At 38.8% G+C, this 21,989-nt stretch overlaps 3 protein-coding genes across 4 annotated transcripts; 2 read left to right on the top strand and 1 right to left on the bottom strand.

Moving 5' to 3' along the window:
• Window positions 1-263: 263 nt before the first annotated feature.
• On the bottom strand, window positions 264-4,658 carry LOC137958764 (uncharacterized). The gene is made up of 5 exons (XM_068805925.1): window positions 3,364-4,658; window positions 1,641-1,700; window positions 1,021-1,326; window positions 754-848; window positions 264-636 (listed from the first exon to the last, which is right to left on the bottom strand). Exons 3-5 carry the CDS (start codon window positions 1,063-1,065, stop codon window positions 348-350), a joined length of 429 nt encoding a protein of 142 aa, XP_068662026.1. The 5' UTR covers window positions 1,066-1,326; window positions 1,641-1,700; window positions 3,364-4,658; the 3' UTR covers window positions 264-347.
• A 3,640-nt stretch (window positions 4,659-8,298) lies between these two features.
• LOC137950243 (membrane protein PM19L-like) lies at window positions 8,299-9,247 on the top strand. Its single transcript, XM_068796663.1, has 3 exons — window positions 8,299-8,428; window positions 8,744-8,921; window positions 9,002-9,247. Exons 1-3 carry the CDS (start codon window positions 8,299-8,301, stop codon window positions 9,225-9,227), a joined length of 534 nt encoding a protein of 177 aa, XP_068652764.1. The 3' UTR covers window positions 9,228-9,247.
• Window positions 9,248-13,691: 4,444 nt separating this feature from the next.
• LOC137958330 (ABC transporter C family member 5) lies at window positions 13,692-21,745 on the top strand. 2 transcript variants are annotated; one of them, XM_068805332.1, is made up of 11 exons: window positions 13,692-16,378; window positions 16,493-16,813; window positions 16,894-16,980; window positions 17,774-18,454; window positions 18,753-18,917; window positions 19,011-19,305; window positions 19,774-19,988; window positions 20,113-20,418; window positions 20,493-20,556; window positions 20,666-20,905; window positions 21,199-21,745. In XM_068805332.1, exons 1-11 carry the CDS (start codon window positions 14,354-14,356, stop codon window positions 21,309-21,311), a joined length of 4,512 nt encoding a protein of 1,503 aa, XP_068661433.1. In that variant the 5' UTR covers window positions 13,692-14,353; the 3' UTR covers window positions 21,312-21,745. The 2 variants fall into 2 exon arrangements, with proteins under 2 accessions (XP_068661433.1, XP_068661514.1); XM_068805413.1 differs by lacking the exons at window positions 20,493-20,556; window positions 20,666-20,905; window positions 21,199-21,745 and having other exon boundaries at window positions 20,249-20,381.
• Window positions 21,746-21,989: the final 244 nt, after the last annotated feature.

The following is a 21,989-nucleotide window of genomic DNA, read 5'->3' as shown; positions in this document are numbered from 1 at the left end:
CTACGGTTGCATAATACTGTAAAAGTACACCATAAAAGACCTACAAGGAGATTGACATTTAAAATCTGTTAAATATACAAAGAAAAAGCATCCAGAAGATAAGAAGTGCAGTCTCATACTTGCATTTTTTTCCGGTTTTGAGCAGCAAGTTAACAGCTTTACACGCTCGGATTCTAATAATTGCTTCAGCTACTTCACTGGCAGATCGATTTTGTAGCAATGCTGAAAGTCCTTCCAGGTTTTGAGGAGCTTCAAAAACAAAAGGAAGGGATGCCTGCTGCACCACAGATTTTTTCTTTTGACTTTTTGGAGGGTCTGCTTTTTGTTTTTCTGAAGCTGGCACCTTTTTAATCTTTCAGTTTCTGTATGCTCTTTCCTTCCATCATATCCTCTTCATCTTCTTCCAGATCAGTACCAAAATCATCCTCATCGCTTTGTTCCCAATCCTTTACCGATAGAACCTTCTCAGATAGGCCATTATCTTCATCACTCCCATCTTCTTGATCCTCATTTTCATCACTTCCTTCTGTTTGATCCTCATCTTCATTACTTCCTTCTGTTCCGTTATCATCATCTTTACAACTATCCGAATCTTCATCTGATGAGCCATTTTCATCTTCATGAAGATGTTCCTTTCTTTCAAGAATTTCATCAAAGGTAGCCATGAGCATGATGTCTCACTCCATTCATTATACATCATAATGACTTAACATGTACTTAAATGAATACAAAGACTTAGGGAAACTCACATACTTCCAACTGTTCAAGCCGTTCTCTCTCTTCCTGGGCAATTTCTTCTGGTGTTTTTGACCTGTCTGATGGATGAGCTCGTAGGTCCAACACCATCTCTTTAACAAAGCAATCGTAAGCATCAATTTTTCCATGTTTTAAATGATTAATTCCTCATGATGTCATACAAAGAACAAAGTTGAGCTAGAAAATATCTGTTTTTTTTTTTATGAAGGGAAAATATCTGTTAATTAAGTGGTTAGAATATTTCTGTTTCACTTGTAGTTGTACCTGCTTAGAAGATTCTCCATTTGCAAAACTAGATCTATCCTTCATCAATGCTTGTGTGCTGCCTTTGTTTCAAAGTATTCACCTTGTTTGGACGGGTCAAAGATAAAAGGGCTTCAGACTGTGCAAGAGATGCAAAATCCTTACCTAATTTTTTTATCAAATGTTCATCTTCTTCTTTATCATTTGCTTTATGTCCCTGAAACCAGTAAACAAGAGTAAGATAAACTATACACTCAAAGTTGATTGATTTCTCACCAAGACACTTCTTAAGAATATGCCAGGACTCATGCATAAGTCTGCATCAACCTGATCAACTAATTAACAACACCAAATAGTGGATATCAGTTACTCAAATCAGAAAGGAATACAATTAAAAAATTTGAGGTGGAAAAGACCCATATGACACAAGAAAGAAAACATATAGCTCATTTTTGGCACACAGCAATTTATACCCAGGTCAAAATTATAGAACTAAATCTCCCAATCTCGCACACCTTAAAGGTGTAATAAGGTCATAATGCAAAGAATAATGGCAATTGCTTCAACAACTACTTCCAAGAAGGGGAAGGAGAAGGGGCGAGAGAGAAAGAGAGAGATGTGACAATTAACCAATTGGATACCTTGTAGAACTTGCTCTTCAAAATAATCTCTTGCATCACTTCTTTCTTCGATTTGTGCTTCTGCAATGCAAAAAAGTACATGATGAGATATGGTCATATAAGTACAACTTTCGGTATCAAAGACACGGATAAAGATCTTTTATAGGACAAGGAATTTGAATTATATCATGACTTATGCTGCCTCATACTACTTTTACAATGGCAGCAATCAAAAGTATTTTTTTCTATAAACAACAGAAGGGAGAAAAAAAAATTTTAAACATTGTAGCACAATCTCATGGCAAACGTCAATACTAGCAGGGCTATTCCCCAGAAAAAAAATTAAAAAGAAGGCAACTGGGGTTCAAGTAATTATTACCTTCTATATAAGTAATTATTAGTTTAATATGTTATGTCTGTTCTGAAGGAAGGATCTTGTTGAACTTCTTAGAAAATAAGAGACAAGTCAAACACAAGTGCCAATTTTCACACAATTTTGCATCACACAATCACAACAAACTAGTACAATACATAGAATGGCTAGAATATCATTTTTGGTTATTAAATGAACCTCACATTTTCCTCCCCTTCTGGTAGATTAGTTTCTGCAGAAAAATGTACAGCATCACCATGTCCCTTTACCAGTTTTCCCGCAAAAAAAAAAAAAAAAAAAATTATAGTAATAAAGATAATGCTATAAAGGAGGCTTGGAACCTAAATACGAAGAAAACAGCATCTCAATCTCTCAGAAGTAAAAGTTGACAAAGAGCACAATAAAACCAAATATTCCAACATCATAATATAGATAAGTCAAAAGTCATTAGTGCAATCTCAGGATTTTTCCAACTCAATGAGGATAAGAAAAATACAAGTAAAGGAAAAAAAAAAATTATTATCCTGATTTTGTCAGTTGTCACCCAAGACATCATGGTCAACATAAAGAATAACATGGAAATTTTGGTATCTCTACCATTTTATAGATCGTTATCATCACTAGAACCTAAAATATGATAATTTAACCTTAAACTAATGTTAAGATCTGACAGAGGCCATCAAACTGGTCTTATTGCAGCTTCAACTAGATTGAATGTCAAGTACCTAATCAATATGCTTAAAGTTCTAGTGCAGATGGAATATGGAAATTTTAAAACCTATCTCATGCTAAGTTGGCCTAGTCCAATCCCAATACCTCAGGTTAGACACCAAAAACCTAACAATCCACCATGTTGTGGTGCCAACTCATACAAGACCCACACTATCATGGCTATCCCTCTACATTAGGAAGCCCTTTTTCACTTTTATCACTTCCACTCTACCACCAAGTAGCTGTTTCTATAGGTTACCCCTTCCAAGACATGACATCTCACTCTATGATGCTTCATTTGAGATCAATAATCCTTCTCACCTCTGTGGCAGTTCTCACTTTGGCCTTGGGTAACTCCTAATGGCACCCCCACCATGATTTTAACGTGAGATACAAGCTCTGATAGTAAGATATAACAAACTTTCTTCTGCTACAAGAAACGTCCAGCAAAAACCAGCTATTGAAATCATTTCTACAAAGGTAAAGACACCTATGAACCTTGCACAAATTGAGACCTCGACAAATCCTTGACATTCACCATGAACCAAAGAATACGAAAAGAAGCGTCCACACAAGGTAGGGTTCAGTAATGCCCATAAAGAACTCTAAACTGCTTTTAAGAATCAGAAAAGAAGCCCAATAGTCCTGGGTTCTACGTACCACTGGTTTCAGTTTCATCATCTTCCTCATCTGGCCGTATTTCATCCTCGAAATCATCCTTCTTTGAGAGCGATATAAAATCATCTTCCTCCCCATCAAATAGATTATATTTAGCTTTCTTGTTCAATTTTGATTGAAAATAAAACAAATTATCCTTGATAGAAGAACTTCGAAACAGAAAAATCTTCTAGAGTCGAACACATCAGCTCTGAACAAAAATGATGAAGAAAACATGTGGTACCTGTCGCTCACGTTGAAAACGTAAGATAGCCTTATCAAATTCCTCAAGCTCATCATTTTATCCAAAAATACAGAAGATTTTCCACTTTGCTCATATTCTTTTAACAGTGTCTTTTTCCTGTGTCCATAGTAATTCCAAAAAATGTTTGGCATAATTACACTGTACGTTCAAGATATGGATGCTCATGTGAAAATACTACAGTTCTGTTTGAAAGCAAACGTGATTCCTAGGGTTATGAAAAGATAAGTAAACCAAGACATAATGAACAATGGCTGACAAATTTGGAACTCACTTCTGTTATGCTACAGCTAGTCATAACGCGACTATGTGTAAATTGGACTTCGATAAACCTCAAGAAATTAAATGCATTCTATGTTTTAAATAATTCAAAAATAAACAGGAAAAGTAATAAGTGAGTAATTTTACCGTCGATTGGATAGACAGTTTCTTTCGGCTCCTACGTAAAAACGTGAAAATTATAGCATCAATAGTAAGGGCAAAAGTGCTGAGACAAACAAAAGACTACCACAAAAGGGTAGGAGAACCTCCCAAAATGAAAAATAGCAGAACCCAGAAAGGGTTCACTGAGACAGAAATTCAACAAGAAGAAAATTCCCCGCATACTTAGAAAAGACAACATGACACTGGAAGAAACAAGCAGCAGAGACAACACATGAAGCATCTTAAGCAAATGATGCAGACGAGGGAAAAAACGTAAAACAAACGAATGAAAAGAAAAAGCATGCCTTTTCTACGGCAAGACAATACTTTCCTCATAATCGGCTTCTTCGTCTTCTTCAGCGCCGGTTCTGTTTTACAAGTATCGTTCTGGGAGGGTTTTGGGTTTTGCAAGGAACGTATTACCATAAATTTAAGTAAAATAGGGTAATGCAACGTAATAAAAAAATGACAGGTGGGTGGTGGCCAAGGACTCGTTTGATCCGTTTGCGATTCTTGAAGCACTAGAAAACAGGATTTTGGTCTTTAGAACAACGGATTTGAGTAAGAACAAAAAGAAAGTTGGAATTTCTATAATAATATGCCTTGCAGTAAGCAAGAGAATCATAATTCCTTTAGACACCGGTTGTTATTTATGTTGTTATGATCAAATAAAAGGTTGTCGAAGAAAGAAGATGACAAAAAGTGGCAAGAAATAACATAAATTATAACAAAAAGAAAATAACATGATGCAATCAGCACAACAAAACCAAATAAATATGAAATAAGCAAGATAACAAACACAAAAAACCAAGAGTGAAACATCATTGAATAAATTAAATAAAAAATTACCTCTAATGATTGTTGAAGAGCCGGTATGAAAAATTTTACATGACTCTAAAGCAAAAAGTTTCACAGAGCCATAATTATTATGGTGGAGTCTTACATGATTCTCATATGAGGAGGTCTCACAAAAGAGTCTCGATTAAAAGTGTTTTATTTATGTTTAGTTGTTCAATTATTCTACGATATATCTTTTAGTGTTTAATTTTGGGTATAACGGAGATAAAGGTAGTTTAGTTGTAATTTGATTTTACTTATTTTCTCTATTATAAATAAAGGCTCATGTTCTCAAATTACATTAAGTCAATGAAGTTTGTGTATTTTCCAGAAATTCAACAGACTTGTGGGTAAGAGAGAGTTTAAAAAATTAAAGTGAAAGTATTGTAAATATAAACAGACATAAAAGAATAATATTTATTATAAATAAAAAAGTAAATAAAAAAATACATACCCTTAATGCACATAGGAAGATTGGAAGGAATAATAGAAAAAAAAATAAGTTATATAATCTGATAATATATTTTAAGTAAAAAACATTTTTAAAATAAAAAAAGGGAGAATTGAGCATCATACTTTTTTCACGTAAAGAGGGGGCCCATGCATACAACGAAGGAAAGTCAACAGATTTTGTTCATCGTATTTGATATTTATATTTATATTTGATAAATATTAAAAACTATTTTTTTATATAAAATTATCTAATACTTATTATTCCACAAAAAAATATATTTGGGTTAAATCTGCTAATACGCATATATGTTAACATTAGATTTGTTTCTGCCAATCACATGAGGATTAAAGTGACTTATTTATCTATATTTTAAATGGGTCTTTTTTTCTTATTATTATAATTTACACCATTATTAGTATATATACTATGTCTTTATATTTTATAATATTAGTATTTATAATAAAAATAAACTATATGTGAAGCATTAAAAACATTTAAACTTCTACTTGGAAACTCGAAACCCATAAAGAAGTTTGGAGTGCTTTCAAGATTGAAGATTGAAACTCCAAGACGCGTGTGAAACCAAGAAGTTCCATTAACAGTTTGCGCTTGCACTCGCTTAACCATGGCGCCAGCTAGGGGTGGCGTCGAGCCGAGCCCGAACCTGTCTATATTCGATCCAAACTTGATTTAAATATTTCGAGTCGAGCTTCGAGCCGAACTTCTTCTCGAGCCTAAAATTGTTATCGAGCTCGAGCCCAAAAATTTTAATCGAGCTCGAGCTTCAACATACATTTAAAACTTTTCAAAAAATATATATAAAATAAATTATATATAAAATTATGTATACATTTTACATAAAATTGGGCATGACCTTTACATAAAATCGGGCATAACCTATATATATAATACATATATAAGATTGGGCATGACCTCTCCTTAAAATTAAGCATATCTATGTATATAATATATATATAAAATTCGGCATGACCTCTACTTAAAATTGGGCATATCTACGTATATAATACATATATAAAATTCGGCAGGACCTCTACTTAAAATTGGGCATAATCTATATACATAATACCTGTATAAACTCCATAAACACTTCATAAAATTGTCTATACATTCCATAAACACTCTATAAAATTGTCTATACATTCCATAAACACTCTATAAAATTGTCTATACATTCCATAAACACTCCATGAAATTGTTTATACACTCCATAAAATAGTTTAAACACTCCAAACACTGCATAACATTATGAATAAACTCCATATAATAATCAAACACAATAAAATTAAATGAAATATCAATATCAATTTATAATCACCCAAGTAAAAACTATAAATCTTTTAAATAAAATCCTATTACTATTAGTGATTTATTAGAAAATTATAAGAAATATTTTATATTTTTCTTAGGAAAGTTAAATGGACCTCTTATTGCCTCTTATAGGGAAATAAATAAAAATTAATAATCAATCTAATATATTATTATACTTATCGATACATTTTTAATCAAATAAAATGTCAAACACAAAATTGCAATGAAAATTACTTCATGTTAATAGTACTACAGCATCGACTGTTAAATACTTATTAAAAAATATTCTATACAGTTTTATACCCCATCTTGGCAAGAAAATCTTATTTTGAAAATTATATAATTTTTTAATAAGAATTTTCAATTAGAAAAATGTTTACAAAAAATATGAGATACTAATAGCTCACCGAAACTTATTTCTATAAAATGTATTTTTAATTTGTTCAAGAGCTATTATGAGGAAGGAGAGTTTAAGAATTTTTTTTTTTTTCTTTACTATATGATATCGCACATGCGAAATCACACAGGGGAGGGGGGAGATTATTTCTCCCCCTAAATTTTCTTGTTCTGGTTTTCCGCCGATGCGGAGAGAAGGGGGTTACGGGGCAAGGAGGACCTCTTGTTGGAGATGACGACAGAAATTGAGGCATCGAGGGGAGGGAATGCCCCCCCCCGCTCTCGATCCCAATTCACCTCAAGCCGCCTCGTAATCCGACGAACCGCAGGCTTCGGTCGAACTCAGTTCGAGTTCGAGCCAATCGAACTGAGCCGAATTCGAGCCGTTTGAGAGGAGTCGGCCATTACTCGTTCGACCGTTAAAAATTGCAGAAGAAGAGTTTAAGAACTTTTTTTTTTTTTACTTTATGATCTCGCACATGCGAAATAATTTTCGCACAGGGGAGGGGGGAGATTCTGGTTTTCCGCCGATGCGGAGAGAAGGGGGTTACGGGGCGAGGAGGACCTCTTGTTGGAGATGACGACAGAAATTCCCCCCCCCCCCCGGCTCCGCAGGCTTCGGTCGAACTCAGTTCGAGCTCGAGCCAATCGAACTGAGCCGAATTCGAGCCGTTTGAGAGGAGTCGGCCATTACTCGTTCGACCGTTAAAAATTGCAGAAGAATTAAGAACTTTTTTTTTTTTTTACTTTATGATCTCGCACATGCAAAATAATTTTCGCACAAGGGAGGGGGTTACGGGGCGAGGAGGACGACAGAAATTCCCCCCCCCCCCCCGGCTCTCGATCCCATTTCACCTCAAGCCGCTTCGTAATCCGACGAACCGCAGGCTTCGGTCGAGGTCGAGCCAATCGAACTGAGCCGAATTCGAGCCGTTTGAGAGGAGTCGGTCCATTACTCGTTCGACCGTTAAAAATTGCAAAGGTGACCAACTTTGACGCGTGCCCCATCACCTGTTAACTTGCTGCGAGCTCTCTCACTCCAATGGTCTCAACTCGGAACGCGTGTCGTCCCCTCTGGCTCATCTCCCCCCTTTATATGCACATCTTGTTCTTCTTCCTTTCCTTCACCTGGGTAAAGATTGCAGAAGATAAAGAGAAGAAGAGGCAGGCAAACGAAAGCGAGGAGCGGAACCCTTTTCGTTCTACTGAATCTGATTTCCTGTGGGAAGGAGGCCGAATGGCACAGACGGTGGGAAGGAACGTAGCAGCTCCGCTGCTCTTTCTTAATCTATTCATGTATATTGTCGTCGTCGGGTTTGCCAGTTGGAATCTTAACAAGTTCATCAATGGCCAAACGTATCACCCTGGTTAGTACCCTTAAATGCAACTGAGGATTCTGATCTGTAGTTTTGAAGTTTTCTCTCTGTTAAATAATTCAATATAGAGCTTTTGCGCCGTAAGCTCGGAGCCAGCCTTTGCCGAAGTCCAACAAAGCTGGTAGCTTTAGTGAGTATTCTTCCGACAGAGTACAAATGCTGGCCACTGCTGTGCAGTACCTGCAATGCAAGTGCATCAAAAGAACTTAACATTTTGGGGCTGTTTCAGAATCTTTGTCGGCGTATAACCGTGTTCGATCTTCAGGCCTTCTGATATATAAAGTAACGGTCGCACATGTTTTTCAGGTGTCGCAGGCAACGGTGCAACTACATATTTTCTGATATTTGCCATTCTGGCGGGCGTGATCGGCATCGCATCAAAGTTCGCCGGGGGCTGCCACATAAGAGCATGGAGAAACGACAGTCTAGCAGCAGCAGCGGCGGCTTCCCTCGTAGCTTGGGCTGTCACCGTCCTGGCATTCGGGTATCTTCACTCCGCATTTGACCCTGTTCATGAAACTATCAAAGAAAGAACCCAGAGACAATTTTATTTGCGTCTTTCAGGTTGGCATGCAAAGAGATAGCCGTAGGCTTCAACAGGGGATGGAGACTAAGGGTGCTGGAGGCCTTCATCATCATCCTCGGGTTCACCCAGCTGCTCTATGTGCTTCTGCTGCACGCCGGCGTCTTCAGCAGCAAGTACGGGCCCGGGTACCGAGATACCGACTACCAAGGTGGACATGCAGCCGCCGGCGTGGATTCGGCAAAGGTTCCAACCGGACGAGTTTAAAGACTAGGCATAAGGGAGAAGAGACGTGTTTGTATTTTTTATGTTTATTGTATATACTTTCGAGATACTTGGACACTTTCCGTTGATCCTCTCTAATTGTTTTTTCCGTCTCTGCGTTGTTCTAAATGGCCGTCGAGTGTCGACGACGATTAACAGACGGCGCCATGGTTATATTTAGAACTTCATCTCGTGATCTAGGTTTCCTTTTAGAACTGCATTTTCGAGAAACTGTTGAATGGGCCAACCGTAGGTCCCTAGAGGATGGATGGGCCAGAGAAACAGAGGGACCAAGTTGTGGGCCTCTAGTTTGAGAGTAGACAAAGCAAGAGATGGGCTGAAAGGCGTTTTCCATGACAAAAAAAAGGCCTTACAATATCTTTCAGGATTTTAGCCTTAAAATGTATGGAGAACAGTATGTCGTGGGACCACTCATTGGAAAGTTTTACTAAATTACCCAAATATTTAAAAAATATTAATAAAAATAACCAACTTTCAAACTTAATATAAAAATACATTTTTTTCAAAACTTTATCATTAATTTAAGTTATTTTGTAATTTAAATAATATTTAAAAATATATCTATTCTAACGTTGTCAAAGATTTTTGTAATTTATAAATAATATCTATTGAAACCAGTTACATTAAAACCTCAAGGCAATAGTGAAGGCGAACATAACATGAATATAAGAGCGATTAAGAGGGATTGGCCGGTCATAATAGGGATCGGCAGTCAATAGTGATCTAAGGCAATAGTGAAGGCGCAACATAACATGAATATAAGAGGGATTAGGGATTGGCCGGTCATAATAGGGATCGGCAGTCAATAGTGATCTAAGGCAATAGTGAAGGTGCAACATAACATGAATATAAGAGGGATTGGCCGGTCATAATAGGGATTGGCAGTCAATAGTGATCTAACGTTGTCAAAGATTTTTGTAATTTATAAATAATATCTATTGAAACCAGTTACATTAACACCTCAAGGCAATAGTGAAGGCGCAACATAACATGAATATAAAAGGGATTGGCCGGTCATAATAGGGATCAGCCCGATAAACCTCGAGTCAATAGTGAAGGTAATAGTGAAGGCGCAACAGATAAACCTCGAGGCAATAGTGAAGGCGTACGATAAACCTCGAGTCAATAGTGATCTAACGTTGTTAAAGATTTTTGTAATTTATAAATAATATCTATTGAAACCAGTTATATTAAAACCTCAAAGCAATAGTGAAGGCGCAACATAACATAAATATAAGAGGGATTGGCCGGTCATAATAGGGATCGGCCCGATAAACCTCGAGTCAATAGTGAAGTCAATAGTGAAGGCGCAACAGATAAACCTCGAGGCAATAGTGAAAGCGTAACATAACATGAATATAAGAAGGATTGGCCAGTCATAATAGGGATCGGCCGGATAAACCTCGAAAAAAAATATTAAAACTAGTTACGCTAAAACTTAGAAGAAGACGCGGCCAGGTCCATATTACGTGATACCGCATTAAAACTAGTTGGTCGATATTACATGATACGGCATAAATATAAAAAGGATCGGCCATATTAAATTCTCAACAGTTCTTGAGTTATTATTGTAAAATTTAAATTCTTATTTTAGAGGCTGGTGCATCAATGGCAGAGGAGGCATTGTCGACATCGACAAGACAATTCAATCCATGGAGCCAGCCACAAACAACTACCAAATATGCTTATCATTTGCAGCGTCGACCCCGAGGTACAAGACAAAGAAGGACGACGCGAATCGGATGTGAAGACAAGAAAATTGTTTGGTTATTACCATGCTCGCATAAAAATACTAGAGATTCATCCTTAAGCTTCTTTGGGTTCTTTGTTTAAAGACGAGGTCATCTAAGATTCGTCGTGTATCAACAGCATGTGGGAACAAGAATTTTCTAGTTTTTCCCGAATCCAGATTTTTTCTGGCTGAAGGCCATTAATAGGCAATCCACCGAGCCAACCTCATCTCAGACCCCCGATTATTCTATGGACATCCGTCGCTTGCTCTTTTTCCCCTCATAATCTTTGCTCACTCTTCGTCTTCATCTCTTACTCTCAAGATGCCATATGTCTCATTGTTCTATCGCTGTATTGCGGACGATGATTCCCTGCGATGAGAAAGAGAAGTAGGGTTCTTCGCTTCTTCTACAGTAGGATTTGGAACGAAAGTTTCTGATATGGAATATCCGAGTATGTTGCTGTGTTTTTGTTCAAATAATGGAGAAACAAAACAAAACAAAACATGAATAAGGGTAGATGTATGCTGCTTTAGAATTTAGAATCCATGCTTCTGGAGTTGGAATTCTGGGTTCTGTCTCTTTCCTTCAATTTGGGCAAAGGAACACAATGAAGTAGTACTGATGGGGTTTCTCTGGAATGCGACTAATTGCAGGGAATAAATGCATCTTCCTCTGTTTCCTCAGATGCTCTGGAGGTCTCTCTGCTCACCGACCTTAATTTATTGCCGCAATGCCATGCTTAAAATTCTGATTCGTCGTCCTCCTATACCCAAAGTCCAAAGTTAACACAGATTAACCAAAGTGTTTCATGTAATATTGGGCATCTGTCGCTTGAAACACAGGAACCAATTCCCCATTTGGGCATTCATGTACTCAGAGACGAAGTTCATGGTTCTACCAGCACTTTCGTTCTCCCGAGGAAAGAACTGAAGCAGCCAGGAGCTATAATATTCCGGAGAAGATGGAAGGAAAACCCAATGCTTCGGAGTATTTTAATCTTCTCTTCTGTTTATTGTGCATTCTGCATTCGAATATGCAGAGAACATTATTGTTCGAATTGACCGTGTGAGCGTTCATCTGGGTATCATAGTTTATTCCGATTTCGTTCATATTCCTGTAAATCTCACACTACTGGAACAGAACCATTAGCTTTGTGGGGAGAATTAGATGCCGCCAATCTCAGATACTGTGGACGATTCATTATTTTTTAAAATAAAACTATGAATCATCTCAACGCTGTGCTGTAACTCTCTATACCAACTCAAAACTGTCTCATTTATTGTAGAATTCTAATAACGAGTAAAACTTGTCCATATTTTCATTCGTCTCATGTAAGTTAATATGATACAGTGGCTGCCACAAGTGGCACCATAAAATCTCATCCGTACTTATAAGACACGACACCATCGTCCTCGACAGTGCAATTTTTCCGTAATTCGAACTTTCTGGGAGCTATCTCATTAAAATATGCCCTGCGTGACTCCCCAGCCTTAGACAGCAGCGGCAAGTGTTGCTTTCCAAGTATCCACACACTTTTAAAAAATTATTACTTTTCGTCACTATATGCTTGTGGTAAGAAGGCATTGCGTTAGGCACGGAAAAAATTATTACTTTTCGTCACCATATGGGAGGAATATTGTAGTGCGACTGTGACTCCACCCTGTACTCCCATTTTGCGATGAAGACGACGACCTGCATCTCCTCCGTCACCGACCCAAACGGAATTTTGCTTCGATTTCTTAAACCACTATTTCAGCTCACCCGATGAGGAAGATTTCAGGCCACCGTCCTGTCGCTGCTGCCGGTTTCTGGTCTTGGGATGAGAGCCTGCGAATGGATCAGAGATCATGATAGTGGAATACAGGAAAGCAGCCGCTCATGGGGAGCAGTAAAAGGATCAACCTGTCCGTGTGGTCTGAAATTATTTCGGTGTGCAGTGCCATGTGATGAATATTCCGTCTGGAGATGGATTGAAATTTGCGAAAGGTACCGGCGTTTAATGAATCACTGTCTCTGGACTTGAATAATAAATTCACTAATTTAATCATAGGTTTGATGGGTTTGAATTAAAAAGTGCTGTAAATGGAGAAGGGAAGAGGTAAAACTAAATTCAGAGGCGGAGAGGAAGGGCAGAAACCGCCCAAGGAAAATGAAAGTATGCCTTTCTCTGAAAAGACAGCAAGGACGTGGAAATTTTAGAGTTACGTATGGGATGATGACACCCGAAAAGCAGAAAAAGGAAATCACGACTCAACCAACCAAGATCGTGGACTCACACTCACGTACCACGAAAAAGTTTTTTTTAGAAAAAAAAAGAAAAAACTCTCAGTGAGGCATTTCATTGGACTCCCTCCTCGAAAGCAATTCTTTGAAAGGAATTCTCCACGTAAAGAGTTTTGTCACATTCTCTTTACAGTCAATATCTGATAATTATTCCTTTACCCAGCAACGCCAAAAAAAAAAAAACAAAAAAAAAGAGACTGGAACTGTTCTATATTCTCGTAATGAACAAAGCGTAAAATGAGGAGGTCCCTGATGTGCATGGCGGGTCCCATGTGGAGGGAGATGGTTGGTGGGTTTGGAGGGGTGTGTGTGTGGGGGGGGGGGAGATTATTATATAAACGAAGGCAGAGTGGCGAGCATTCATGGACCAGATGAAGATTGTTGCCACTAATATTATGTCATCTTTCTACCGGTTTGAGAGAGCATTGAACCCCAAAAGCCTACCATTGCTTTAAAATCATCTCCCAAGTAAACAAAAGCGAGTAAAAAGCCATTTTTTTCAGTTTGTCAAACCAAACGGCCAAAAAAAACAACACTGACAGCAGCCATAAAAAGCTGAAAACAGGGGAAGGGAGAGAGAGAGAGGAACAGAGCGGTGTATCTGAGTGCCAAAGTTTGAGAAATTAGGAGGTCAAGATTTTTGAATCATTGTTACCTTATCTGATCATTCGCCTCGGCAATCTGTACCGGCTCACATATCGTTGCGGCCAACACGACGGGACAGGGCAGTGAGCGCCCACCCTGATACTCGGATTTTTCTTAATTTTCAGTTGCCAAACTTGTCTGATTCTTCAATTTCGGAGAAGGTTTGGAAGAAAAAGAGAAAAAGCAGAAGACGTAATTTGTATTACGTTTCCTTCATTTTTTTCCCCCTTCTCATACAAAGTCTTATTTGGTCTCATCTGCAATGTGTCCCGAGTAGCGATCCTGTCTCCATATCCTCTGCAACCTGTCACCTCGTCTGGGCTTTTCTCCGATACCCAAAACAAACGGATGGTGAAATGCTCATCGGCGAATTCCCTCTCCTGAATTCTGCTTTGCTTGAATCCCGATCAGGACCTCATTTCACCGATCTTCTCTCTCTGAAAAATAATGGGCACTCTTCGCAATTTCTCGGACGTCGTTTTGGCCGATTTCCAAGAGCTACCGCTTCTAGAACAGGTTCCCTTCGCGATCCACTTAGTGCTGTTTATTCTATTTCTGTTCTTCATTTCCGCTCGCCAGATTTTCACTTGTATCGGCCGGGTCCCCATTTTTAAAGATAGCAGCGGAGCTTCGGTACGTGCCAGTGCCAATGACGACGGGCGGCCCAAAGTTGAGATAGGTAACGGGTATAAGATCTCACTCTTTTGCTGCTTCTATGTGCTACTTTCCCAAATAGTCGTCTTAGGGTTTGAAACTTTTCGTAAGCACTGGCCATTTGTTTATTTCCCGGCAATTCAATGCTTAGCCTGGTTCGTATTGAGCTTTTCCACTTTGCATTGTAAATACAAGGCTTCAATAAAGTACCCATTGCTGCCTAGAGTGTGGTGGACAGTGTCATTTATAATCTGCCTTTGCACCTTGTACAAGGATACTAGAGAACTCATCTATGGGTCAGGACGCTTGAATTCACATGTAGTTGCAAACTTTGCCGCTACACCAGCTGTAGCTTATCTCTGCTTTGTGGCCATTCGAGGTGTTACTGGTATAGTAGTGTTTAGGACCAATGATCTACAGGAGCCTCTGCTTGAAGAAGAAGCAGGCTGTCTTAAGGTGACACCGTACAGTGACGCTGGCTTATTCAGTTTGGCCACGCTTTCTTGGTTGAGTCCATTATTATCAATTGGTGCCAAGAGGCCACTTGAACTTAAGGATGTTCCCCTTTTAGCTCCAAAAGATAGATCAAAGTTTTGTTATAAGCTTTTGAATTCAAATTGGGAGAAGTTGAGGGTCGAGAACCCTTCAAAGCAGCCTTCCTTGTCTTTGGCCATAATGAGGTCCTTTTGGAAGGAAGCCGCCTGGAATGCCATATTTGCAGGGCTAAACACGCTTGTTTCATATGTGGGGCCCTATCTGATTAGTTACTTTGTAGACTATTTGGGTGGGAATATTGTTTTTCCGCATGAAGGATATGTTCTAGCTTTTATTTTCTTTTCTGCCAAGTTGGTAGAAACCTTTACTGCTCGCCAGTGGTACTTGGGAGTGGACATCCTGGGAATGCATGTGAGAGGGGCTTTAACTGCCATGGTTTATCGTAAAGGGCTTAGACTGTCAAGCACCGCCAGACAAAGTCACACAAGTGGTGAAATTGTAAACTATATGGCAGTTGATGTGCAGCGAGTTGGTGATTATTCCTGGTATCTGCATGATATATGGATGCTCCCAATGCAAATTATTCTTGCATTGGCAATTCTCTATAAGAATGTTGGAATCGCCGCTGTTGCCACTTTGATTGCCACTATAATCTCTATTGTTGTGACTGTTCCTCTGGCAAAGATGCAAGAGGATTATCAGGACAAGTTAATGGCAGCTAAGGATGAGCGGATGAGGAAGACATCCGAGTGCTTGAGGAACATGAGGGTTCTCAAGTTGCAGGCATGGGAAGACAGGTACCGACTGAAATTGGAAGAGATGAGGAATGTAGAATTCAAGTGGCTTGGGAAAGCCCTCTATTCTCAAGCTTTTATCACATTCATCTTTTGGGGGTCTCCAATTTTTGTCTCAGTGGTGACTTTTGCTACATCTATACTACTGGGTGGCCAGCTTACTGCTGGAGGAGTTCTTTCGGCCCTGGCCACTTTCCGTATCCTTCAAGAACCACTGAGAAATTTTCCTGACCTTGTCTCCATGATGGCACAAACAAAAGTCTCTCTAGATAGAATATCAGGATTTCTGCTGGAGGAGGAGTTACAACCAGATGCTACTATTGTTCTTCCACGTGGGCTCACCAATACGGCCATAGAAATTAAAGACGGTGTTTTTTGCTGGGATCCAACTTCTCCCAGGCCAACACTTTCTGGGATTCAGATGAAAGTTGAAAGAGGGATGTGTGTGTCTGTCTGCGGTGTTGTGGGTTCTGGAAAGTCGAGCTTCCTTTCTTGTATTCTGGGGGAAATACCAAAAATTTCTGGTGAAGTAAGTCTTCTTTAATTGGCATTTGATTTAATATCTTGGTATCCCATTTTTTAAGGGTTTCACACTTTATGATTAGTTAATTTTGTGTTTCTTGCTTCATGGCTGATTCACTAGGTTAGAATAAGTGGTTCTGCAGCTTATGTCTCTCAGTCAGCCTGGATTCAGTCTGGCAACATAGAGGAGAATATTCTCTTTGGCAGCCCTATGGATAAGGCAAGGTACAAGAATGCCATTCATGCTTGCTCTCTCAAGAGAGATTTGGAACTCCTCTCTCATGGGGACCAGACAATTATTGGAGATAGGGGCATAAATCTTAGTGGAGGGCAGAAACAAAGGGTGCAGCTTGCCAGAGCACTCTATCAAGATGCAGATATTTACTTGCTTGATGATCCATTTAGTGCAGTTGATGCACATACAGGGTCAGAACTATTCAAGGTAAGTACTCTTTATATTTCTGATTTAGATATTACTTTACACCTTGTTATGCTTTTGTTGAACATTACGAGCTGCTCCAGGAATACATATTAACAGCATTGGCCTCCAAGACTGTGATCTTTGTCACACATCAAGTTGAGTTTTTGCCAGCTACTGATTTGATACTGGTAAGAGTCCTAGAATTTTAGCACTATGAAAGTTATTCTTGAAAATCTCATCATACTAGATGCTTCAAGTTAATGTGGGTTATATCTTTTGGTCTTTTATAGTCGTGGGCTTCAGCAGTTTTGAGCTACTGTTTCGCTGTCTTAACGACAGATTGTGTATGATTTCAGAATTCACGTGTCTCCAATTGAAACTCCTAGAATTCCAATGAGTGGGGAGCTATGATGCATGTTTTATTTGTTACACTGATGGGTTGTGCTTCTGAATTGGTTGCGGATGTCCCAAGGATGACTGATCCGGTCTTTTTACGGTTTTATTATCTGTGTGCACCTTATTCTTTGGTATCATTTAACAGTTTGCTGGTGTTTTACCTTACTAAAAAGTAACTATTATTGCATTGATGTTCAGGACATCTTGTTAATAATCATTGTCCTTGTCATCTTAGCCCCACTCCAACTATCTTGGGGTAGGCTTTGTGAATCTTTGTTTATGGTGTAATATATAGCAAGCGTTAACCAATTGCAGCCCTCTATCCTCAGGTGGGTACACTGGCAAAATGCGAGGATTTTATTTATATATTATTATTATTTTTGCAAAGTACCACCTCTATATGTCTGCGGACAGATATTAGATCTTTTACCCTAGCATATTTATTTGTTTTCTAGTTGGAGTGGAGACATTGCCTATTTTAGATAAAAGATCTACCTTCATGAATAAAGTGCATGTGTCTTGCAGTTGCCAAATCACACAAGTCTAGGATATTTCTGCCTCTCTGATTTTACACCTGTTATGCAGGTTCTGAAGGAAGGGCATATAATTCAAGCTGGAAAATATGAAGATCTGTTACAGGCTGGAACTGATTTTAATGCTTTAGTTTCGGCTCATCATGAGGCAATTGAAGCTATGGACATTTTTGATTGTTCAGTGGAAGATTCTATAGATGCCTCTAACGTGCTTAATAAAAGAATTGACTCAGCACCAAGCAACATTGATAGTTTGTCAAAAGGAATGCAAGAAAATGAGGCATCATGTGATAAGAAAGCAATTAAAGAAAAAAAGAAATCTAAGCGCTCAAGGAATAAGCAACTTGTTCAGGAAGAGGAGCGGGAAAGAGGACGAGTTAGCTTCAAGATCTATTTGTCTTATATGGCTGCTGCATATAAAGGACTGTTAATACCATTGATTATACTTGCTCAGACACTGTTTCAAATACTCCAAATAGCAAGCAATTGGTGGATGGCATGGGCAAATCCTCAAACAAAAGGAGACACAGCTAAGACTAGCAGTATGGTGCTTCTTGTTGTTTACATGGCCCTTGCATTTGGAAGTTCTTGTTTTGTCTTTGTTAGAGCTGTTCTGGTGGCTACCTTTGGTTTGGAGGCTGCACAAAAGCTGTTTGTGAAAATGCTGAGAAGTGTATTTAGGGCTCCTATGTCTTTCTTCGACTCTACTCCGGCTGGCCGGATCCTGAATCGTGTAAGTTCTTTGCTGCTGTATATGGAGATCTTTTCTTTTATTCCTTGAATGTGGATTCATGGACAGGAACTTAGGTATCTGAAGTGCATTATTAATGTTGTTCAATTTAATTTTTATGAGGCTTTCCATCGGCCCCTTGTTGTGGGAGGTTGACTAATTCTTTCATTTAATTTAGTTTAGGCTTGAGTTTTGCATCAGTTTTATCTTCTTCTTTTTTTCCTGCTGCTTGGAGAGATGGTTGTACTTCTCTTAGTATAATTTTTTCTCATCGTTTTCAAAAAATATTATGAGTAATCAGGTGTCCATAGATCAAAGTGTTGTGGATCTTGATATTCCTTTCAGACTTGGTGGGTTTGCATCGACAACTATACAACTTCTTGGAATAGTTGGTGTAATGACTAAGGTCACATGGCAAGTGTTGCTTCTGGTTATTCCAATGGCCATTGCTTGCTTATGGATGCAGGTAATTGCTTCTCTTTTTATTAATATTAATACATTTTAACGTTTTAATGGTTACCTGGATAGATTTAACATGAAAACATGTATCTTAATACAGAAATACTACATGGCCTCATCAAGAGAGCTTGTTCGTATTGTCAGCATTCAGAAATCCCCAGTTATTCACCTCTTTGGAGAGTCAATTGCTGGAGCAGCTACAATTAGAGGGTTTGGGCAAGAGAAAAGATTCATGAAGAGGAACTTATATCTTCTGGATTGCTTTGCTCGCCCATTTTTCTGCAGCCTTGCTGCCATTGAGTGGCTTTGTTTTCGTATGGAATTGCTGTCAACTTTCGTTTTTGCTTTCTGCATGGGACTTCTTGTGAGCTTTCCTCATGGAACCATTGATCCAAGTATGTAATATTTGTTTCTCTGCATTTTTTTTATAATCTTTTGATTTTAGGAACTATGTGATGATGTCAGACCATTGTATGGATATGGATACTGAATTGGTCATCAGACACTTCATGGATGGGTCCATTTCTTAACAGACAAATCTGATAATCCCAGCAGCTGTCTGGTTATTAATTGACAAAATATTTACATGCTTTTCTGTTGAAGCTTGTTATTTTCATGTAAAGTTGATCTTTTCTATGAAATCATTATGCAACCTGTACATGAACTTTTCTGCATCAGTAACACAGGGTACCATCCATCTTGTTCTTTCCATTTGATAAAGTGCAGAGCCAAAAGTGTAGCTCATCTACGCTCTTAGTTCCTGGAAACTTTACACGAGAAGTTGTCCCTCTTCTGTATTATATATTCAAAATCACCTGATTTAGAACTGGCAGTTACTCATGTCAGCTACTTCTGTTGTGTAGGTATGGCTGGTCTCGCTGTAACATATGGTCTTAACTTGAATGCACGCTTATCAAGGTGGATATTGAGCTTCTGCAAGCTTGAAAATAAGATTATCTCTATTGAACGCATTCATCAATATTGCCAAATTCCTGGTGAAGCTCCTCCTGTAATTGAAAACTGTCGGCCCCCACCCACGTGGCCAGAGAGGGGAACAATTGAATTGATTAATCTAAAGGTGAGCTATCTATCTCACTTAGTCATCCTGTCATGACTGAGGACATGATCTCTAAGTGCATCTGCAATGCATTTAAGATTTATGTATGCTGCACTTTTTGCTAAATTGACTTTTCTTTGCAAAGGTTCGGTACAAGGAGAACCTTCCTGTGGTCCTCCATGATATTTCCTGTACATTTCCTGGAGGGAAAAAGATTGGGATAGTGGGCCGCACAGGCAGTGGTAAATCTACTCTCATCCAGGCTTTGTTTCGCCTTATAGAGCCTTCTGGTGGGAAGATCATCATTGACAACATAGATATCTCAACAATTGGGCTTCATGATCTCCGTGCCCGTCTAAGTATCATCCCGCAAGACCCAACCCTGTTTGAGGGCACCACTAGAGGCAACCTCGATCCCCTTGAAGAGCACTCTGATTTTGAAGTCTGGCAGGTAAAATCTTTCTTCTATTTCTTCTAGTACAATTTTATTCCCAACTTAATGTGATTTTGATGGTGGTTTATTAGGCGCTGGATAAGTGTCAGCTTGGAGAGATAATCAGGCAAAAAGAACAAAAGCTTGATACTCCTGGTATGTTCACACAATAGATACGTAACTTCACGGAATGCACTTTCACTATAGTGTTCTAGATCTCTTAGGGCACGGACTAAACTTGTGTGGTGGCTTATGCAAATTGTAGTGTTAGAGAATGGAGATAATTGGAGTGTGGGGCAGAGGCAACTTGTTTCCCTTGGCCGCGCTTTGCTGAAACAAGCAAGGATATTGGTTCTTGATGAAGCAACTGCTTCAGTTGACTCTGCCACTGATAATCTTATTCAGAAGATCATTCGAAGTGAATTTAAGGACTGTACGGTCTGCACGATTGCTCATCGTATTCCAACTGTTATTGACAGTGATCTGGTTCTAGTCCTCAGTGATGGTAAGATCTTTTCTACTTGCTTTCTAGTTTTAGTTATTGAACCCATTTTGTGCCTTTTCTCTTTATCCCCAATAGGAGCTGATTGAGCTCCTGAAAATTTCAGATCAGTTTTTGGAAAACGTTAAAGTTATCACTGTCTGTCTAAGGGAAGAAACCCTTTGGTAGATCTCTTTTCTTCCTAAACCACCAAAGAAAATAAAACCAACGTCAACAACATAAATACCATGAGTACTGCATCCAGTAACTGACAGTCGTCTGCTTTTTAACAGTTTCAATTTTCTTCCTTTTTGCAGGTAGAATAGCAGAGTTTGACAGTCCTTTGCGGCTGTTAGAAGACAAGTCATCAATGTTTATGAAGCTAGTAGCTGAGTACTCTTCAAGGTCGAGCACTGTACCTGAAACTTGAGTTCCAAAGCTTCTCTCTGTCATCAATGGGTAGTGACACGCAACACTAGAGCTGTGGCCCTTCACACTACCCACTTCTGATGGAAGAGAACCATCAGGAACAACAGAAGAGTAGTAACTTGAGATTGAAGCAGCCCTAAGGGGCGACATCAGATGATTATAGGTAAGGGCACTCTTTAGGAGTTTTTGCGAGGTAAACCGCAACCTTAGAATAAGGGGTGGGTTGTCGGACTAGTAGAAGGGGCCTATTTGTATATTCAATGAACTGAGCTTATAGTCCAGATAGGGATAACTGAAAATAAAACTGTGGAAGAGCCCTAGGAGCGAATCAAAATGCCGAGTTCAACACGCAAATAAGTCAATTTTGTTTTTGTAGGGAGGCTGTTGTTTCCTAATATTTAAGCAGATAAAAGGACAGCCAAGTTTCATCTTTCAGCTTTTTTCCCCACTGATGTTGATGTTATGGTTTATAACAGTCTTTTCATGTTTATGCCTCCGGGAAGGAGATAAAACATAAAAAAAAAAAAATGGTGCTTAAGAAGAGGTAGGAACCAGAGGAAGAAGAAGGAGATGCGACGGGTAATAGAGGCAGATCAAGGAAGTAGACCAGCATCCGGTCTCAAAGGGAAGAAGTAGTAGTGACTGGAGGAGGGGGAAATAGAAGAAAAACGCTGGAAAT

This window comes from Aristolochia californica, unplaced genomic scaffold (assembly GCF_029961685.1).
Source record: "Aristolochia californica isolate CCGP_79_NKW_82.1479 unplaced genomic scaffold, dmAriCali1.0.hap1 SCAF_1, whole genome shotgun sequence".
In the NCBI taxonomy this organism is placed as follows: Eukaryota; Viridiplantae; Streptophyta; class Magnoliopsida; order Piperales; family Aristolochiaceae; genus Aristolochia; species Aristolochia californica.
This window is presented reverse-complemented; position numbering and strand designations above follow the sequence as displayed.